Here is a 20,346-nt window from a genome sequence, read left to right as displayed (position 1 = left end):
GCCTCCTAGAGGAGGTTTTTAAAGTTTCAACATGACTCTGACCAGACATTAGATTAGATCAAGAGATTATTACAACTCCATAGATGAATGAAGAGTCCTGAGTTCTCAGACATACCTACTTAAATATCTATTATGGGTGGAATGCTATGATGTCTGGACTTGTCTTAAAATAATCCAGGGCTTGGGGATACAAAAGAAACAAGATTGGCTATACGTCGGTAGCTGTGGTCACTGAGTAAACACAGGGGTTCATTACACTATAATTGTACTTGTGATTTTGTGTTAGAGATTTTCCATAAGGAAGGGGTTTATTTTCTTCTTTGTCGTCTTCTTCTTTCTCTTAAACCCTGAGTAGAGAAAGGGAGACTATACCTTGAGACCTCGGAGAATCTGGTAGATAAGGAACTGAACATGGTCGTCCGTGAGCTTCTGACACTTCACAATGTTGTTCAGGTCTGCTCCCATGAGATGGGTCACCAGATACCTAGGAATTAACGGAGAGTTACACAATAATCCAGAAACCCTATGAAAGCTCTTATCTTCATAAGACTTCTAGAGGTTTTTATGAAAAGCCAATTACCTAAACGGCAATCTACTGACTAGAAGATATCTGCAAATGATATACCTGAGAAAGAGGTAGTATCTAAAACATATAAAGCACTGATACAACCCAAAAAGCAAATAATCCAATTAAAAATGGGCAGAAGACATGAACAGACATTTCCCCAATGAAGACACACAGATGGCCAACAGACACATGAAAAGATGCTCAACATCACTCATGATCAGGGAAATGAAAATCAAAATCACAATGAGATACCACCTCACATTTGTCAGAATGGCTGAAGTAAAAAAACTCAAGAAACAAGTGTTGGTTAAGATGTGGAAAAAAAGGAACCCTCACGCACTACTGGTGGGAATGCAAACTGGCATAGCTGCTATGGAAACCAGTATGGAGGTTCTTCAAAAAATTAAAAATAGAACCACCCTACAATCCAGTAATCACACTATTGGGTATTTACCCTCAAAATACAAAAAACACTAATTCAAAAGGATACATACACCCCTCTGTTTATAGCAGCATTATTTATAATATTCAAGGTGTGGAAGCAATCCAAGTGTCCATCGAATGATGAATAGAGAAAGATGTGGTATATACACAGTGCAATATTACATAGACCATATGTGGTATATACGCAGTGCAATGGCACAGACAGAACTGTGCATGCTGAGCAAAATAAGTCCGTCAGAGAGAGACAAATACCATATAATTTCACTCATAGGTGGAACTTAAGAAAACAAATGAACAAAGGAAAGAAAGAGAGAGAGAGAAATAGAGAGAGAGAGAGAGAACCAAGAAGCAGACTCTTAACTACAGAGAACAGACTGATGGTTACCAGAGGGGAGGTGGGCAGGGGCATAGGTGAAATAGGTGATAGGGATAACCGTACAGAAAGGAAGGCAAGGGAAGGGAAGGGAGAGCCGGGGAAGGGAGGCCACACAGTGAGTATGGCAGTGACAAGCCAAAACCTTAGTAACTACTCGTGTGGGGCTCATTGTTAACACCCCTATCCTAACTTTACCACATGCATCTATCATTCTAAAACTTTCTATATTCATTCTTACTAGATGTATCTTTTCCTAGGTTCTCTGAAGAAAGAGACAAGAAAAAAGCAAAGATGAAAATCAAAATGTTGTATGTGCTAGTATCAGTTTTTTTTAAAGTTGTGTGAGAAATATACAGTGTAACTAAATACATGGCCATAATAAAGTATCTTGATTTTTAAATCTATCATTGTTATTTTTACCTCGTTATAAACCAAGTTGTAGGCTCTAAAATAGGAGTATCTTTAAACTTTCAAATAAAGTTCTCCTTTTTCAGGATTCACTGGTAAAAGGATATTGTTCACTGACAAAATTCCTGCATTTACTTTAAAGGAAGGAAGAAAATTATCTATAAGCAAAATGGGGCATTCCAGAACCTCTCCTCACAGGTGTGGTGCTGGTTATTAACCTTACGTAGTAAGATTAGGGAAATGATTACATTCAAGTCCAACAGGCTCACCACGAATATTCTAGATGCAATGCCTTACCCACTCATTACTGTATTACACAGCTATGGGAACATAAAAACCAGATCAGTAAAAAGGCTGGATTTTTAAAAATCAAGTTAGGTTTCATCTACTGTGCAAGAATCACTACTTGTTCCTGAGGCTGAATAAAAATGCATATCAGCTGAGCTATTACAAATGCTGATTTCATTTCATTTCTATTTTTATATTTTATAAATTTAGGAGAAAAGACACCAGACCAGCAAACTGAAATCTATTACTGTATTGTATAAATGTGCATGTGATCTCTCTTCACACAACACACACACACACACACACACACACACACACACACACACACACCACTATATTATTACTTTCTTTCCTTAAAGAGGAATTGAATTTTTTCCTGTTTGTAATTTCCCTTTTGGGCTGATATGGTCAGTTCCCAATTTCACAAAGATCAAAAGAACTCAGCCTAGACGTAAAAGTAAGATTTTAACATTTCATATTTTTTAAGGTTGCACAATTACAAGTCCTTGAGGAAAGGGCGGACTCTAAATGTAATTTAAAGAGTAAACTGGACTTTTTGAAAGGTTTCATAAAGGTAGTTCTCTTTTAAGAGATGTTCCAAGTTTAACACAACATAACCAATGTAGTCAGTGCTTGTTCTGTGTCGAGCACTGCTTATCAGGCCTGTGTCTCATGCATTCTTCCTTGCAACTCTGTAAGGTAAGTCCCACTAGTCTTCCCATTTCACTGATGAGGAAACAGAGACAGAACAAGTATATGTAACTTGCTTAAGGTTAAAAGAGTGATATCAGGAGTTGAATCAAAAACTGTTCACTCTCAGGACCATGGTCTTTTTTTTTTTTTAATGTTTATTTTTGAGAGAGAGAGAGAGACAGAGACAGAGCACAAGCAAGGAAGGTCTGAGGGGCAGAGAGAGAGGGGGAGACACAGAATCAGAAGCAGGCTCCAGGCTCTGAGCTGTCAGCACAGAGCTCAATGCAGGGCTTGAACCCACAGACCCATGAAATCATGACCATAGCCGAAGTCGGACACCTAACCAACTGAGCTACACAGGTGCCCCAGGACCGTGGTCTTAATCACAGCAGATACTGCCTCCAATTTCTTCCAGTTAACTTCAAATTTAAGTCAAAAGAATGATCTTTAAAAAAAAAAAAAAAAAGGCTTTCTAAGTGCCACAATAATCAAGGAAGCAGTATCTCCAGGTAATTTCCAAAATAATTCTCAATACTTCCTATCTTCCAAAAGAAGAAGGCTAGCAAAAGCCTAGCAATATTCCATCTTAATCACAGTCACTATCTTTTTTTAGCTGCAACTAACACATAATCTGACAAATATGAGAATGTTATCAATAACTGGTTGATATTTTGAAATGAGGACTTCTCCCAGGAGATCTAGTATAATGGTGTGATACCCGTTAATATCAATGATGACAAACTACAAGACTCAGGTTGAGGAAGAGAGAACCCAATTTCTATTTTATAAGTGTTTTGCAAAGAATTATGTTTTATGACTTTGGATCGTAAAAGAATTATTCTCTTGACTTATAAAAATAATTTTAAGGAGAAAGGGCAAACAAAGAGAACACTGTTCTACATGATTCTTCTTAAAATTATTCTTAATTGGTCTTGAAATAAAACCTAAAAATCTTAACTCTCTAATATGTCTGTTCTAGTTCAAAAGATGCTAAGCAATATTACCAATGCAACCATAGTCATTTCAAGTGTAGCTATGGTGTTTAAATGGTTACCAGTGACTAAGAAATCCTATACAGCCAGATGACCACTGAGTGCACAGCCTGAGTGAGAAAGAGCATGCTTTTAATTAGAATCTTCCGCCACTGTCCCCATCAGAGACCACATCTATTTTATCACTAAAATTTCCAGACAGAGAACGAGACTGTCAAAACATTAGGTTAATCAGTCTATACAGTAATAACTATTGCGCATTGCTGCCAGGCTACAATTAAATAAATTAGAAAGCATTCATGGCTGAAATGTCTTGTGGGAACTACCCTAATCACTGTGTGTTGTCTCCACAAACCCCAAAGACCAATCCACAGCAACCAATTGTCAAATTCCAGCTTGACATATACAGAAAGGTTTCCAAAAGAAATCTTCCAACAGTGGACAAAAGCAAGCATCATGCAGAGAATGTTTATGGAAGAGGTATGAACTTTTAAAACGGTGAACAAGGGAGGGAGAAGAAAATGTAGATGAACACATTTTAAATAAGTCTATTCCAAAAGGAGCAACCATGGATAACCACATTTCTGTGGCATTTGTCTCTGGGAAGCAAATTTAGTTACATTTTAGTAAAGACTACTATTGTCAGTGTTCATAATACCTCATATAAATTAAACAGGGTTTGACTTGAGAAAGCTGGAATGCTATCTAGTTCTGTCATCTTTTGTTTTCCTCTCCTTGTTTATTTTTAAGCTAGGAAGGAAAATCAAATGTAGAACAACTATAATGGATTTTTCAAAGAAATTAACTACTATAGACTTGGGACCCAAGTCTACTCTGGATTCCAAAATACATGGTTTCCTCAAACCTAACTGGACAAAGAAATAAGTCAAAAGGTTTTTTCCCCCAGAAAAGGAACATTTGACAAAATTAAAAACATTCATTTAGGGTAAGAGAATATTTTTCCTCAAATAACAAGATGAGCTATAGCTACCCTATTTCAATAATTTATAATTCAGCCAGTCACAAAGAATGAGGACCATATAACCATTTCTCTCTTTAAGTAAGAAGCTGGGGCACAAGTGGTATGATATGGAAAAAATAGGATGCATCTTAAATTCAAATGACAAGTTCCCTTCGGGTAGAGGGTGAGACGGGGATGTGACACAACCTTGGACTGAACAATCTGTAAAGACACTGATAAAGTGACTTCACAGACGAAGATAGACAATGTGCTCTTGAACTTACAAGGGACCCCCTGCACGTGGCAGGGAGAAGAAAGAACATATTTTAGCATCATATGCAGTTGCATTTACACCTAAACAAAGGCTATCGAGATGAATATCGGAGCAGTTCTCCATGGTAACTTTAATGAGTCTACACTTCAGCTCTGTGTCCTCAACACCCTCTATCTACAGCTCAAAAAGCCCCCTGCTTAACAGTGGTTAACCACATCCAGAAGGTTCGGGAAGAGGTCTGCTGGGCAGCAGGGTCGCGGCTGTTGATAAGAGGCCTCTTGTTGGACTGGAAACCCGGAGCTGAAATAATGACCAGAAACAAAAACCCACTGGTGTGTCAGCAAACCAGGATGCTCGACCAGTCAGCATCGTCCCTCCCTGGACTGCTGAGGGCTCCCTATCGCAGCTGCAGCCCCTGGAGCAGACAGATAACGTAGGACAGAATGACCAGGCCTATGTGGCAAAGGACATCAGGATGGAAGTATCCAGCATTATGGAGTCCTTGGCCGAGGAGGCCTCTGGATTCCGGGCAAACGTGACCTGTGAGCATAGACGCTGCAGCCAGTGGAGGGACATGGGCCCTTCTCTTCCCTTCCCTACTTCTCCCATCTTTAAAGATGAATTAAGTAATAGGACTTTATTAGTCTAAAGATTGAGAAGACAATTTCATGGCCTGACTCAAATCTTGTTCTTCCCTTTTCTTGGAAGGTGTTCTCCTTTAACTTTAATCAAAATGTACGGAGCACAAATCACCATTTCTCAAAGTGATCATTTGTAAAGTCTACTGTACCAGCAAAAAGGCAGAAATCTACATTAAGAGTTTTTCAGTCCTCTAGACAGTGCCCCATTTACGTACTTCTTGGATAACACCCAATTGTCAAGACTCCTCCCCTTCTACCTTTCTTTTTAAAGCATGATACAATCAGAAAAAAACCTACATGGGGAAAAAAAAATCTCTTATATCTACAGATTGGCATGTCTACTACTTTTAGCCCTATTTGATAAAGCAATCATCACAAGGCAAAAAAAAAAAAAAAACCAAAACCAAAAAAACCCCAACAAAAAATACCCCAAAACATCCATATTTAAACACAGTATTTAAAATAATCACAGGGATTGACAATTTGTAACCACAAGCCTCTGAAATATATCCAGTGATCCTTGGGACTCACTAGAGTCTATTTGCAACACAGCAGCAGAGTAATTTTTTTAAAGATAAAAACCAGATCATATCACTTCTCTCCTTTTCATTTAGAATAAAGATAAAAATCCCCTCAATGGCCAATAAAGCCGTATAATCCAGTACCCTGTTCCCAATTATCTCTCTGACCTCATCATCTGCTTCTCTCCACACTGGCCTCTTTACTCCAGGCACAGAGACCCCTTGCTGCAATTCCAATTCAGAACGGACTCTCCTATCGCAGGACCTTTGCACTGGCTGCTCTTTCTGCTTAGAATGCTCTTCTGCCTGGAATGCTCTTCCCTTAGAATATCTGTGAGTCTAATTCCTCTACTTCTACAAATATTTGCTCCAAAATTCACCTTCCCACTGAGAAGGCTACTGGCTACCCCATTTAAAACTACATTTCACACCCTGCCCTCACACTCCTAATTCCCCTTCTATGCTACCTTTTCTTTTTGTTCATAGCATTGTCCATATTATTATTGTTTATTATTATCTATTTGTACAATGCTCAAGGAAGACAAAATTACTTTTGTTCCCTGTAGTATCTAAAGAAACTAGAACAGTATCTAGATAGTAGGCAATTACTACTGAACAGAATCTAATGACCCAGGACAATGCATACAGACATACAGACTTACTAGTAAGAACAAGCAAAACACATCTTATTAAAATACTTACGCCAAAGATCTTATCTTGTATGATTCTACTGTAAGGAGTAAAGGTACCATTTTTCAGCCACGTAGATCACTTAGCCAGCTTATTTCACAACAAACTATATTCCTCATTTAAAGCAAAGATTACTGAGAAGTGCCCTCTACATTGTCTGCATCCATCAACCTAGACTCAATGTTCTACCATATGGTCTACATTATAGGATAAAAACAGAAAAGCTAGTCAAAAGAGAATATACTGAGCATACACCGGAAAATTAGATCATCAAGCAGTTATAAACAAGACAGCACAAGGTTATTTGTTCAATCACTCCACCAACAAATATTAACTGCTGAGCACTGGGGATGCAATGATGAAAAAGAGTTACAGAATTTAGATGAGAGGAAGGCATTTATAAATATAATCTCATAAGAGAGCATGATTAAAGCTACAAAATATCATGGTGCTAGAGAAACACACAGAAGAGGGTCCCAACCCAGACTTAGGAAGGAGTTAATTGAAGGGAAAGATTTATTGAAGGGCCCAAACTCTAAGCCAGACGCTGAAGCTTCTTGACCTTTTAAAATTAGCTCATCTGAGAAAAAGGGGACATCTTATTGACCGTGTCAGATAAAAACTCAATGGTATTAAATGTAAGTCACCGAAGACAGCTACAAGGAGCTTCACGGACTCTCTACCCTCATTTCAGCAGACCTGTCTGAGAAGGAAGTAAGTTGCAAATATAACTGTTGATACACTTAACTCCTTCATCTTTCTCCCAGACTGCTTCTCTTCCTGTACCACCCATCTAGGGCGCTCAGCCTATCTGCAAAGAATGAAAGTATTTCTGTAAGCCCAAACAATGAGGCTGGGTATTTCTTTCAGAGTGATGGAGGAAAGCATTATTTCCAAGCAGATAATGGTTTTTTGCTAAATTAGGAAAAGAACTCTTCTCTGCCACAAAAGTCAATCACTCAAAATTTACTTACGCAGTGTTTACCCAAATACAAAAGAAAAATCAATGCTTACCTATCAACGCCTTTAACATTCTCCATTCAATCAAATCTCTTTTTCTGTACACTTTACACATTTTCTTCATTTCTTTGTCTGGAATAAATTTCAACCTCCACGCCCATCTATATTTATCTGTTTCTTCACACAATTATTACTTTGTTTAGAGGAGTTCTCTACTAAGTTCCTCCTGTATTCTGAGGTCACTCAACACCCTGTATGCTGCTTCTAGAAATTTGACTTGGTCCTTTAGCTATTTTAGGCAAAGACTCATGCTTCATCTCATTAATAACAGGCACCACATGCAACCGGAAGTCCTTTAGTTGTGACATCTTACACAGAATGGATCATAGTATCAACCCAATAAGGAAGGTTAGCAGACTTTCAAATAATAATCATAGCCCTGGATCAAGAAAAATGTCATTAGAAATACATTTAGAGCCAAAAGACCTGAGATGTATGCAATGTCATACGTAGTATTATAGAATTCAGTTCTTCTCTCTCAACTGCAGTTTCCTCATCTGAAACCTCTAGGTACTAAAGAGACACTTTTCTTCAACAAGGAAGAAAACAAACTCCCCTCTGTACTAGAGCGTACAAGCCAGAGGGAGAAGAGACACAGTAACAAATAGAGGATGGTAAAATCTGCTAAGAACAACGCAGAGTAAGGTGTAGACACTGATGGAGGTAGGCTGAAGCCATGGGGGGGGTGGGGGAAGCTTCTGGTGAAGAGACCTGAAAGGGACTAAAAGAGACTCTTCTGGTGAAGAGTGGGTCCTGAAAGAAATGAAGGAGCCAATCGTGTGGATATGTGGGGAGAGTGTTCAGGCCAACATTAGAAACCAGGATAAAGGTCCCACTGGGAATGTGGATGCCCATATTCAAGGAAGAACAAAGAGGCCAGAGTGGGTGGAATGCAGAGAGTAAGTGGGAAGAATATTAGATGTGGTCAAGGGAGTGCACAGGAACAAATCATGTAAGGCCTTCTGGAACCTACCACACTGCCAATTGTTTATTAAAAATTTTATTTTCTCCCATTAGGAGTCTCAACTCTATCGTCAGAGATCATGCTTCTCTTATTTACTGTAACATTCCCCAGAGACAAGTACCGTGCCTAGCACAGGATGGGTGTTCAAATACTGAATGAAATCAGATTAAATGTAAATCCAGAAACTCCCTTTACCTATTCAGTATGCTCAGCAGCTTTTTATTTTACAATGACATAAAAAGCTACACTTGTTAGATTGACAGTCATTCTTATCAAGTGTAACTCGAAACTAGGTGATAATCTGAACACTGGTTTTCACTAAAACAGTGGTTGCTGACTGAGGTCTTCCACTAGATCGCAGCAGAATCTAAAACCCCACTTCTATTTCCTCTTCAAGAACTAAGCAGAGATAAGGAACTCAGGTATAAGAAACCTGCAATGTGAAGGTGTTAAAAAAAAAAAAAAGGAAATGCAGCAGCGGAAAATAGTAGGGAGGGATTGCCCTCCACTTACCATGACAATTTCATTTTCCTAAAATTTGAAGAAATAGTTCCCACTAAGAGTCCAAAAATTCTTCATTGCCTACTAAGCTTGATTAGAGGACAGACATCCTAAGAAAAGGCAATATTGTTGCACGAAGTTGCAGCTTCCTCTAGGGGCTAGGTTCAGTAGTAAGTGGCCAGTGCCATTTAAAATTTTTAGATTTCTGGGGCAACTGTGTGGCTGAGTTGGTTAAGCGACCTACTCTTGACTTCAGCTCAGATCATGATCTCATGGTTGTGAGATCGAGCCCCACATTGGGCTCTGCACTGAGTGTGGGGCCTGCTTGGGAGTCTGTCCGTCTCTCTCTCTCTCTCTCTCTCTCTCTCTCTCTCTCTCTCCTACCTCTCTCCCTCACTCATGCATGCTCTCTCTCTCAAAATAAGTAAATAAACACCTTAAAAAATTTTTTTGGATTTCTACTGGTAACTAAATATTTGCAGCTTGCATATGCATCTATAGGCTACCTCCTACCGAACATTATCATCAAGAAGCCAACAGAAATGTCCAAATGACTCCCAATCACCAATCTACAAAATTTTGCCATCTGTCAACCACCTCATATGGCACTCAAGAACTTCGTATATTCATCTTTTAACTCCACATTTTCCAAACAATATCTCTCTCTGTTATATTCACATCTTTCCTAATGACCCAAACTCACTACCTATTGTTCCTTTCTCAACAGTACAAACTTGCAGGGGGCACCTGGCTGGCTCAGTCAGTAAAGTATGTGACTCTTGACTCAGGATCGTGAGTTTGAGCCCTATGTTGGGGGCAGAAATCACTTTAAAATGAAATTTAAATTTAAAAAAGTATAGTCTTACAAATGAAGTGTGCAGAATGCCTATTAAATAAGAAGTTAAAAATTCAGTAAAACTTTGAACTGTATGATAGATGAAAAGTGCTAACTGCAATATAAAAGGCACAAATACATATAACATATGATTAAAATTCAACTGTAAATATGAAAAGTAACCAGAGATTTTATTAATTAGCACAAAAAATTCATGATCAAAATTACAGCCTACTCTAAACCTGGCAGGCCACAGAACCACTCTAGCCTTCAGTGTGTTTGACTTGGCCAGAATAGTGGGTTTTAATTTGTTTGCTTGTTTTGTTTTAATGTGAATTTGACTGCTTTAAGGAAGTTTTTTTTTTTTACCACACATCCCCCACTCCCAGTTGCATAATGCTGAGCCTCATTTATGTTATTTGTCCCTAAAAGTACTTAAATTTGCAAACCTTGCAATTAATTGTAGGTGAAGATATTTGGTCTCTTATGTAAATTCTGAAATGACTTTGGAAAACTCGAAATAACCATGGTCCTGGACAGGTACTTTCAGATCACTTTCAGTGGTACAAATATCTTGGAAATATAAACAATGAAACATTTTCCTAAGGCAAACTTAGGCTCACCATTCTATTTTCAGAGATTCTCTAGTATTAAAAAGACTTCAGAAGTCAACCACCCCAATTTTCATCATTTGCCTAGGAGGCCTAATTAGAGAACTACTAGGGCCCAGGAAGGCAAAGTGACTAGTCCAAGGTCATCCAGCCAATTCGTAACTTGGTTACAAATGGGTTTTAAAATTCCCTCCAGTAAGATTTTGATTTTGTCAAGGTTGAGGCTTTGTCGAACACTCTGCTCAGCAAATATTCAACAAGTGGTCCTGAGATTTGCTCCTAAGAGATGAACTCCATTCTTGTTTATAAATACAGTAAAACTTTGGTTTGTGAGCACAGTTCTTTCCAGAAACATGCTTATAATCCAAAGCACTTGTATATGAAAGCGAATCTCAAGAACCATTGGCTCAGTTGTGATCATGTGATGTTTGGCATCATGTATTATTTGTATTGTAAGACATTACTTGTGTAGCAAGTTAAAGTGTATTAGAAATGTTTGCTTGTTGTGCAGAACACTTGCAGAACAAGTTACTCTCAATCCAAGGTTTTACCATAATCAGAACCTGGAGCGCCTTGTTGGCTCAGTCAGTTAAGCATCTGACTCTTGGTTTTGGCTCAGGTCATAATCTTGCGGTTCATGAGTTTGAGCCCTGCGTTGGGCTCTGTGCCAGCAACACAGAGCCTGCTTGGGACTCTCTCTCTCTCTCTCAATAAACTTAAAAAAAATCAGAATCCAACTTACACAATGTTCTATGTCAATTATATCTCAAAAAAGCTGGAATTTAAGGTGTTCCTTCTTGCTTATGGTAGAGTATATCTATGAATTAGGGATGGGAGGGAAGTGTGCTAATTCAGATACTGGCAAAGCTACAATCGCTCCCTGCACAAGAACACCTGCTGGAATTTATCTGGAACTCACATATGTGCAACCAGGGCATTGAGGGCATTAGTGCCCCATGGAACAACCCTTGCCAATAGGGTCAGGGGCCGGGGATAATGTTCCCCATCTAAGGTGTATTCAAACTGCTTCCTAGAAGATCCTGGCAGTTTTCAGCCCAATTCCCCACAGTAGTGACCTCCTAAATAAGTATCCTCATAGCAGCTTTCTCTCCTGTTTCATCTCCCCAAACCTGACTGCTGGTTCCTGAGAATCTCAGGCTCTGTTTTTTTGGGGCCGGGGGTGGGGGAGTGTCACAGGCTGACACAATAGAGAGTGTCACAACTGGGAGAATCAGCACGATTCATCACCTTTTTCCATACATGAGGCCCACCCCTTGTCCCAGGACAGAAATCCAGTTCTTCAAAGAAGAGCATGAAAGTCTAGTATCATTTCCAAGTGCAAGTGGAACAAAAAAGAGGAAAGAACCTCTATGGAACCAGGGCCTGCTTACATTTCTTGATGTACATTTAAGGATGTAAAGTGTAAAGGCGTCTCTTTAAAAATGGGGACAGGCAATTTGGGAACAAAAGTCATAGTCAAAACTCCTTCCCATGGAACTCTGCAAGGACTCACCACTGAATCTTCACAATGTGCCTGAAATGATGAAAATACTAATATATAGTTGACCCTTGAACAAAGCAGGAGTTTCGGCACCGACCCCTCCCATGCAGATTTGTGCCACACGTAATGTATCATCTCTGTACCCATCCCCGTCCCCTAGAAGAACTGGGTGGCAGGAATAAAAAATCTTTGAAGTCTGTTTCCTGCTGAATAGTTTATGAATAGAAATAGGCTGCTACTCATCATCTCGCTAAGGAAGGCAAATGCAAAAGGTTCACTCACACATCATTGAATTCCTCCAGAGACCTTGCAGGTGTAAAAACATCCAACAGACCAATCACCTATGAGAAAATAGAAAAATCATGCTGTAGATAAATACAGAACTATAGTACCCATCAGGTCTTAGTCATTTTAATAGGAACTAAATTCAACTCCTACTATCTCAGTTCAGTAACACCATAATATCACACATTTAACTACAACTTAGTTTTTACCCAAATTATGCTTTTGACTTTTACATGTTAACATCATTTCCCATAACATATTTAACTAGTAAAACCTTCATCTCTTTAGAATTTTCTCACATTTAGCCACTTGTTTATAAGAAGCAAAAAAGATTTAGAGCCTTTGACTCATATGTACTAATAGGCTAAGATGAACAAGCAGAAAAAGGTCACACTTCTATAACTATTATTACTGTATCATGTTTCTTTTTTTAATGTTTATTTACTTATTTATTTTGAGAGACAGAGAGAGAGCACGCATGAAAGTAGGGGAGGAACAGAGAGAGAGGGAGAGAGAGAATCACAAGCAGGTTCTGCACTGTCAGCACAGAGCCCGACATGGGGCTTGATCTCACAAACCATGAGATCACTACCTGAAGCAGAGACCAAGAGTAGGACACTTAACCAACTAAGCCACACAGGCAGCCCAGTATCATGCTTGTTTTTTAAACATAATATTGTTCTATAAAAATTTTCCAGATGTAGTCTTTAAGATTGACATTTTTTGAGCTCCAAAATATTCTCTTAGTATATTCTTGGTATTATTCTTATAACAGTCTTTAAAATTCAGATACTTCTCTTAATCATCATCAGGTATTTAGATCAGACTATTTAAAAAAATTTTTGAAGGCTATCTTTATTCTAGGATAAAGCAAAAACTACTTAATACTCAGTAATCCATGATCTTTGAAAAATTTTTCTGGTAGTAGAGTTATACTGACCAATCCATATATACCACCACCATCAATTACTCCTAAAACCAGAGTTAAGAATATCTGGAAATGAAACAAATGAAAGCTAAATGGTCTTAATGAAAACTGACCCGTGACCATGACCTCATTAGCATGCTGCTCTAACCAACCACGTTAAACAAATAGCTCTGAAAGTAAAATACACCAAGGCTCAAAACCTTATCATGAAAAAGAACACTTTCAATCAGAATGTTACTCCACTCACTCAACTATCAGACATTTAAAAGCAATTTCAATGATATAGCTTGAACCCAAAGGGGAAACAAGCCAAGAAAAGGCATTGGAAGTCAAGGAGAATGGCTTTTCAAGACTTTACATCTTATTCAAAGAAAAAGTACCTGTGAGATCATTACCCAGACAGCTGTATACAAGAAACTAGGATGCCTGGGTGGCTCGGATGATTACATGTCCCACTCTTGGTGTTGGGTCTGGTCACGATCTTGCAGTTGGTAAGATTGAGCCCCATATCGAGCTCCACACTTACAGCACGGAACCTGCTTGGGATTCTCTCTCTCCCTCTCTCTCTGCCCCTCTCCACTCATGCTTTCCCTCTCTCCTTCTCAAAATAAATAAATTAATTTAAAAAAAAAACAACATTACTTATAACTGTACTACCCATCATAACTATCATTAACATTTTGAGATATTTCCTTTGATTTTTCTGATATATGTAAATTAAGGTGCGGTTATATTCTGCATACAGTTTTTATCCTGCCTTGTTACTATATAATGACTATTCTCATATCCTCAAATGTACTTCATGCTCTATCATTTGTATATACCATTAATTAACCAATTTCCTATCTTTGGACATGGAAGGAGCACTGCAAGTGTGTATGCACATGTAGATGTGTGTGTAATATATATTTTGCGCATCTTGTATTTCCTTCCAGAAAGTAAACTTCAAGAAATAGAATTACAGCATCAAAGGATACCAATATATTTAAGGATCTTAATATTGTCAAGTTGTCCTCCATAAAGGTGAGGTCAATTTACAATCCCGCCAATAGTGTATCTGTGACCTTACAACAGCTCTGAATCATGCTTTAAATTTAAGTCAAATCCTTTTCTTTTACCTTCTCCATCTAAATCATAATGGTTTTTCTTGAGTCTGATACTCTCTGGCTTAAGACCTCTGGCCTTTTGATTACTCTCCCCAGCCCCACTTGTACTCAAAGTAACTGAGATCTAGAAGTGATTTTGTTCAACTGTTCCAATATTTTCTAATCACTGATTCTTGTTATGTGATACTCCATCTCCCCAGTACAGCAGGGAAAATTTAAAACAATTTACAGTGTTTTATATTATTTCACTTGTGATTGTGAAAATCCTCAAATTAAAGTAAAATTAAAACACTAGAGATGAATTTACATAGGATTTTTCATGTAAGAGTTACCTCAAAGACAGTAAAACAATGTAAGTCTAAAACATTTCCAAATAAAAGCTCCAGCTTCAATTTGAAAACACAACAGGCATTTTGGAACCAAACAGCCATCAGTCTGAACTCCACAGTCAGTTTGTGATTTTCTGGACCCATGAAATGTCTTTTTCATTCCAATAACCCCGGCACTTGAAATACTGTCTGGCACACAGCACCTCAATTAATATATGTTAAATAAATAAAAGAAAGGAATCCTCTCAGAGCCTCATTTTCCTCATATTAAAGAGAGGGGGATGCTTATTTTTATCACACTGTATGGAAGATGAAGTAGACAACGTAACTGAAGGGTGCCTAGCACAAAGGACTGATTACCAAAATAAGCGGTGATCACAGCCCTAGAGTTTTATAAAGAATTACAAAATACAAATCACAGAAACCATCTAAAACAGCTACTTCTAGTAACAAAACCTGGGATACTAAGCTAATCTAAATTATTCAAATAACTAAGAAGTATGACTGCAAGACGCCCAATAAACTGATTTGGAAAAAATAACAGAGCAAGCATGTTAGTAAATAGCCTATCAAATTTTAATTTCTTTAAAAGGACACATTTTATCAGATTAAAACTACCCATGTTACATCAAAGTGTTTTTAATTTTTTGTGGGTTTTTACAATTATTACATTGCATTAATTATATTTATGGAGTACTCGTCAAAAGGAAAATACTGTAAAGCAAGTTTCCCAGCATTACAATAGAACTGGGGAACTTGGGGGAATATTCCATAATCTATTCACTTCTTTTTTTTTTTTTTAATGTTTTATTTATTTTTGATACAGAGAGAGACAGAGCATGAGAGGGGGAGGGGCAGAGAGAGAAGGAGACACAGAACCGGAAGCAGGCTCCAGGCTCTGAGCTAGCTGTCAGCACAGAGCCCGACGTGGGGCTCGAACCCACAAACGTGAGATCTGACCTGAGCTGAAGTCAGAAGCTTAACTGACTGAGCCACCCAGGCGCCCCTCTATTCACTTCTGAATTCTTATTCTGTTAAAAGCTTATTTATTTTCAGAGAGAGAGAGAGAGCATGAGTTGGGGAGAAGCAGAGAGAAATGGAGAAAAATCCCATGCAAGCTCCATGCTCAGCAAGGAGCCCAACGCGGAGCTCTATCCCACCCCATGAGATCATGACCTGAGCCAAAATCAAGAGCTGGACACTGAACCAACTGAGCCACCCAGTGCCCCCAATTCTCATTTCTTAAATGGAAATTTCCTTTTAATTCAAATTATATTTTAGCCTGCTTCTTCACTCCAGCTTTCAGACACCCAGAAGTAACTCGGGAATCAATTATTTAGAAAACACATCTACAATACAAATAGTCAGCAAATGTCTCTGATGACTGTCCAAGAAGCTGAAGAGAAAAGTGACACATTTTTCCTAAATTGGCACACAATCAAGAGAAAACCCACTTTAATTCAGAAACCAACAACAATATTTAATGTCTTTAACACAAGTGCTCTAAAACAATGACTTGGTCCACCATGATAAGGTTAAATCTAAGACTCCCAAATAACATTTTTTAAAGGATCCCTTGAATATTTCTAAATTTCAAAATGCACAGATCCTCAGACCCTTAACTCCAGGTGATCTTTACAGTACCTACCCAGAAGGCAAAAAGATGCAGCTGGCAAGATGCTCCCTTTCCATGTTTCCTTAGAGCAGGTGCTAATGATATCAAGGTCACAAGTTCAATCAGGAATGTACCAGGTAACTTTGTTCAGAGAATAACTTTTACAAGCACAGGGGACACTCCCCCTAGCTCCTATTACCCATCTGGTAAGTGTGTGTCTGTCACTCATTATCACTAATAAAAGAAATAACTTAAGATGAAATACTGATTCTGAGTCAGGCATTTTTGGTCAAAGATCACATGTGCATTTGGCACCTAGAAATTACATTTGTTACCAGTACTTAATATTGTCAAGAGTTTTAAGCTGCTGCTGTTTTTGGAGGCCTGGTGGCTAGTTAAAAATTGTACAGTGGCCCAAAAGAGTCATTTGTTTATTTTACAGATTTTATTTTTAAGTAGTATTTAGAATCAATGTGGGGCTCAAATTCACAAGCAGGAGATCAAGAGTCACATGCTCTACTGACTGGGCCAGGCAGATGACCCCCAAAAAAGTCACTTAAGAAAAAGGAGGAGGAAGAGAAAGAGGAAGGTGAGGGAGAGGAACTCCTCTTAAAATCCTCGATTAAACTTACTTGGAAGTCTTGGCTCTTCCCTGGGTAAAGCCACTTACATTGTCAGTTCCTATATAAGGGTTCCAAGAATAGGCTGAAACTCAGGAATTTTTCTACATCGAGTCAAAGTCTGTTCGCCCCTTCCCATTTCTCTTTCAAATACGTGCCAACAGAATAGAGAACAAGAAACTTTGAGCCATATGCCTTCTTTTGTTCAAAACCAGAACACCAATATTTATGTGCAGGTGATGCCTTACGCTGATGCAGCTAAAACCTAAAGCTGTTAACCGCTGCTATTAAGTGAGCTGCTTATAAAACACCTTATGTAAATTAAAAATCCGAACACTATCAGCCCTCTTTTTTAAAGGATTCTTTTAGCCTCTCCTAAAGTAGAACAACTGTGTCCCATCACTGTGGCCTTTTCATTTCTACAGAGCGACCCAAATGTAACCAGCCTAATATCATATAAGACATGTTTTGAAGTAACTCATTACAGAAAATTAAAGCATAAAAAATTAAGCAAGGTTGTTACTTCGGATCACTAGGAAAGCCAAGGCGTGGATTCGGATGACCCAAAATAATCGCTGCCCTAAACATTGGCTTAAATGGTCTACGAAGAGCGGCAGAACAATAGAGCACAGCGCTGGTGATCCACGCCAGATGTTCCTAAACGAGCACTGGCAACATCGGTGGGTCCCCAGGCCTCCTGGAAGGGCTCTGGGGTGCCATGAATGTTTGGCTTGCATTCCATTTTCAAAGTATTCTTTATTTAAAAGCTCTGATAATGCCTTTGTCACATTTATTAATGTGTAATGAAAAACAGCATACACACTCAACTGTGTTAAAAACCAAATGTAAACGCATCAGTTCAGCTCCCCAGCCACCTTGAGTTTATGCAGACCCTGGAATGAAGCTTCTCCTGCTAGCTTTTTCTGCATATATCAACTTCGTGTAAACGTGTCACTGATTAGGAAGGCTGCAGCCCTGAACTGAACTTTTTAAAAACTCAGATTTGCCCATGGATGTTCATACACATCATACCTAGGAATAGAGATTACCTGTGGAGAACAGTACTTGCTCAATAGGATGCAATTAAAACAAACCATGAAAATAAGAAGCTACAGCTGTAATTACAAGAGCACCCATAATCCAATTCCAAATTTAAGTCTCAATGCTCCCAATTTAGAAGAAATTTGTACCTTGTGAAACAAATGTATGTTAATAAAGTATCACAATTCAGTAATTTTTTTTCTTAAAGTTCAATTATTAAAACTGAAAAGGTCTGAACAGCCAAGTAATAAATTTACATATTTTGAATTTTTTTTCTACATAGTAACAATCCATAGGGTCTGATGACTCTAAAATCTCTATGGTCACTGTTTCTAGAATGCTACAAAATTTTACAGTTCCTTTCATACTCAATCACAAACTGAATCTTTTAAACTTGATTTTGAAATTTAGGAAAATAAGTATCCTCAACCAATTGTTTTTTCATGTTCAGCTAATATTCCAGTAGTATCCCTTTATTTACTGTTTTAGAATTTTTAAGTTTATTTATTTATTTTGAAAGAGAGAGAGGGAGAGAATCCCAAGCAGGTTCTGTGCTGTCCCAAGCAGGCAAGGACAGGGCCCTACTTGGGGCTCAATCTCACAAAATGGGAGATCAAGACCTGAGCTGAAATCAAGAGTCAGATGCTCAACCAACAGAGCCACCCAGGCACCCCACAGTATTAGGATTTTTAGGTACTCCTTTGCAGTATAGCATTGCTCTCAAATTCCCAAACTGACAGGAAAGAAAAAGTTATAATTAACTTAAACAGTGTCTTTGTCACATTTATTAAGATACCTGAACTTGGAAAAGGGGTCTTGAAAATGATTAAAAAGGAAAAGTTGTAATATTAAATTATCCATAAAATAATAGCCACCTTTGAAAGGACATTCAGTGAGCCTAAGGCATGCTGCCTCAAACTTGCCCACCGAAATAACCCACGATAACATAAAATAGCCTTGGACTCCCATATCTGAACACTACAGCCGAAAGTAAATCTAGGAAAGAATGCAAATTTGCTTTGTACTATTTTCTTTTAAAAATCCTTTTATTTAAAAAAAAGTCTGTTAATGCATTCCCTCTAAAATGATTTGACTAAAACTCAAACTCCAGGAAGATACTCCCATTATTTCCCAAGGCTTCAATCCCTAAGAATTTTGATTCCCAAGGTGACCTGATATAATGCCGCAGCCACTATACCCCAATACCAGAAGTGTGGTCCACAGGGTGCTGCGTTCCAATGTATGCCCATTTGCAGTAATTAAACCATAACTTTCCCCCGTCTATTCAACCGCAGCATTTATTCTTCCTTGAATAAATAACTTACATTTTCATGTTTCATATGTTTAAGTAACCGCAGTTCCCTGTAGGTCCTCTTGGCATGAATGATGGACTGAAACGGTCTGGAGAGCTTCTTCACTGCCACACGTAACCCAGTTTTTGTGTCAAAGGCAGCACTAAGGGAAAAAAAACCAAAAACACATAAAGAATGCATCATTAAGTGTGCTTTAAATCCTTCAAAATTAGTATTTATAACGCTTTTCCATTTCCGGATTGAATGGGTCTACAAAAGATACATAAAAAGTAAAAAGGACAAACATAAGAACGAAAACAACCTATAATCCCACTATCCAAAGTAATCTTCTGTTATTTCTGGTGTTTCCTTCTCATCTTTTTTTTGATGCATCTAGATCAGGGATCAGAAAATGTTTTCCATGGGCCGGATAGTAAATAGTTTAGATTCTGGGAGGCTTAGGGTCTTTGTCACAACTCCTCAACTCTGTGGTCACAGTCAGAAAGCAGCTAAATGACAAATTTAAAAATGGACGTAGCTGTGTCCCAATTAACACAAAAACAAGCAGCCACTTGGATCTACTTGAGCCAACAGGCTGATACATAAAAAGCTGGACTCTGTCTTCTCTGCTGTAGGCATCCCTGTCACCTTGCCACCAAATATTGCCTGACCAGAGTGGAGGGTTGGGATACTTTCAGGGCAAAGAGTTGGCACGACAATTTCTTGAGTATCTACAAAGTATCGGCCACTTTTTAGAAGCTAAGATGTCGTAAGGTACAGGCCAATGAATCTCAGCTCTCAGGGAACAGGGGGGTGGGGCAGAATAAGAAAATAATTTCAAA

General features: G+C 38.4%; 1 protein-coding gene across 3 annotated transcripts in view; it reads right to left on the bottom strand.

Moving 5' to 3' along the window:
* The window catches only part of MAPK14 (mitogen-activated protein kinase 14), a 73,818-nt gene that overhangs the window by 27,509 nt on the left and 25,963 nt on the right, over positions 1-20,346 (bottom strand). For all 3 annotated transcript variants that reach the window (XM_029944818.1, XM_029944817.1, XM_029944816.1), the window contains exons 2-4: positions 19,538-19,667; positions 12,571-12,629; positions 373-484 (exon numbers count right to left, since the gene is read on the bottom strand). In XM_029944818.1, the coding sequence (XP_029800678.1) occupies positions 373-484; positions 12,571-12,629; positions 19,538-19,667 (301 nt within the window). The remainder of the gene's footprint in view (positions 1-372; positions 485-12,570; positions 12,630-19,537; positions 19,668-20,346) is intronic.

Source organism: Suricata suricatta, chromosome 7, assembly GCF_006229205.1.
Source record: "Suricata suricatta isolate VVHF042 chromosome 7, meerkat_22Aug2017_6uvM2_HiC, whole genome shotgun sequence".
Lineage (NCBI taxonomy): Eukaryota > Metazoa > Chordata > Mammalia > Carnivora > Herpestidae > Suricata > Suricata suricatta.
The sequence above is the reverse complement of the archived record's forward strand: the minus strand, read 5'-3'. Positions and strand labels throughout refer to the sequence as shown.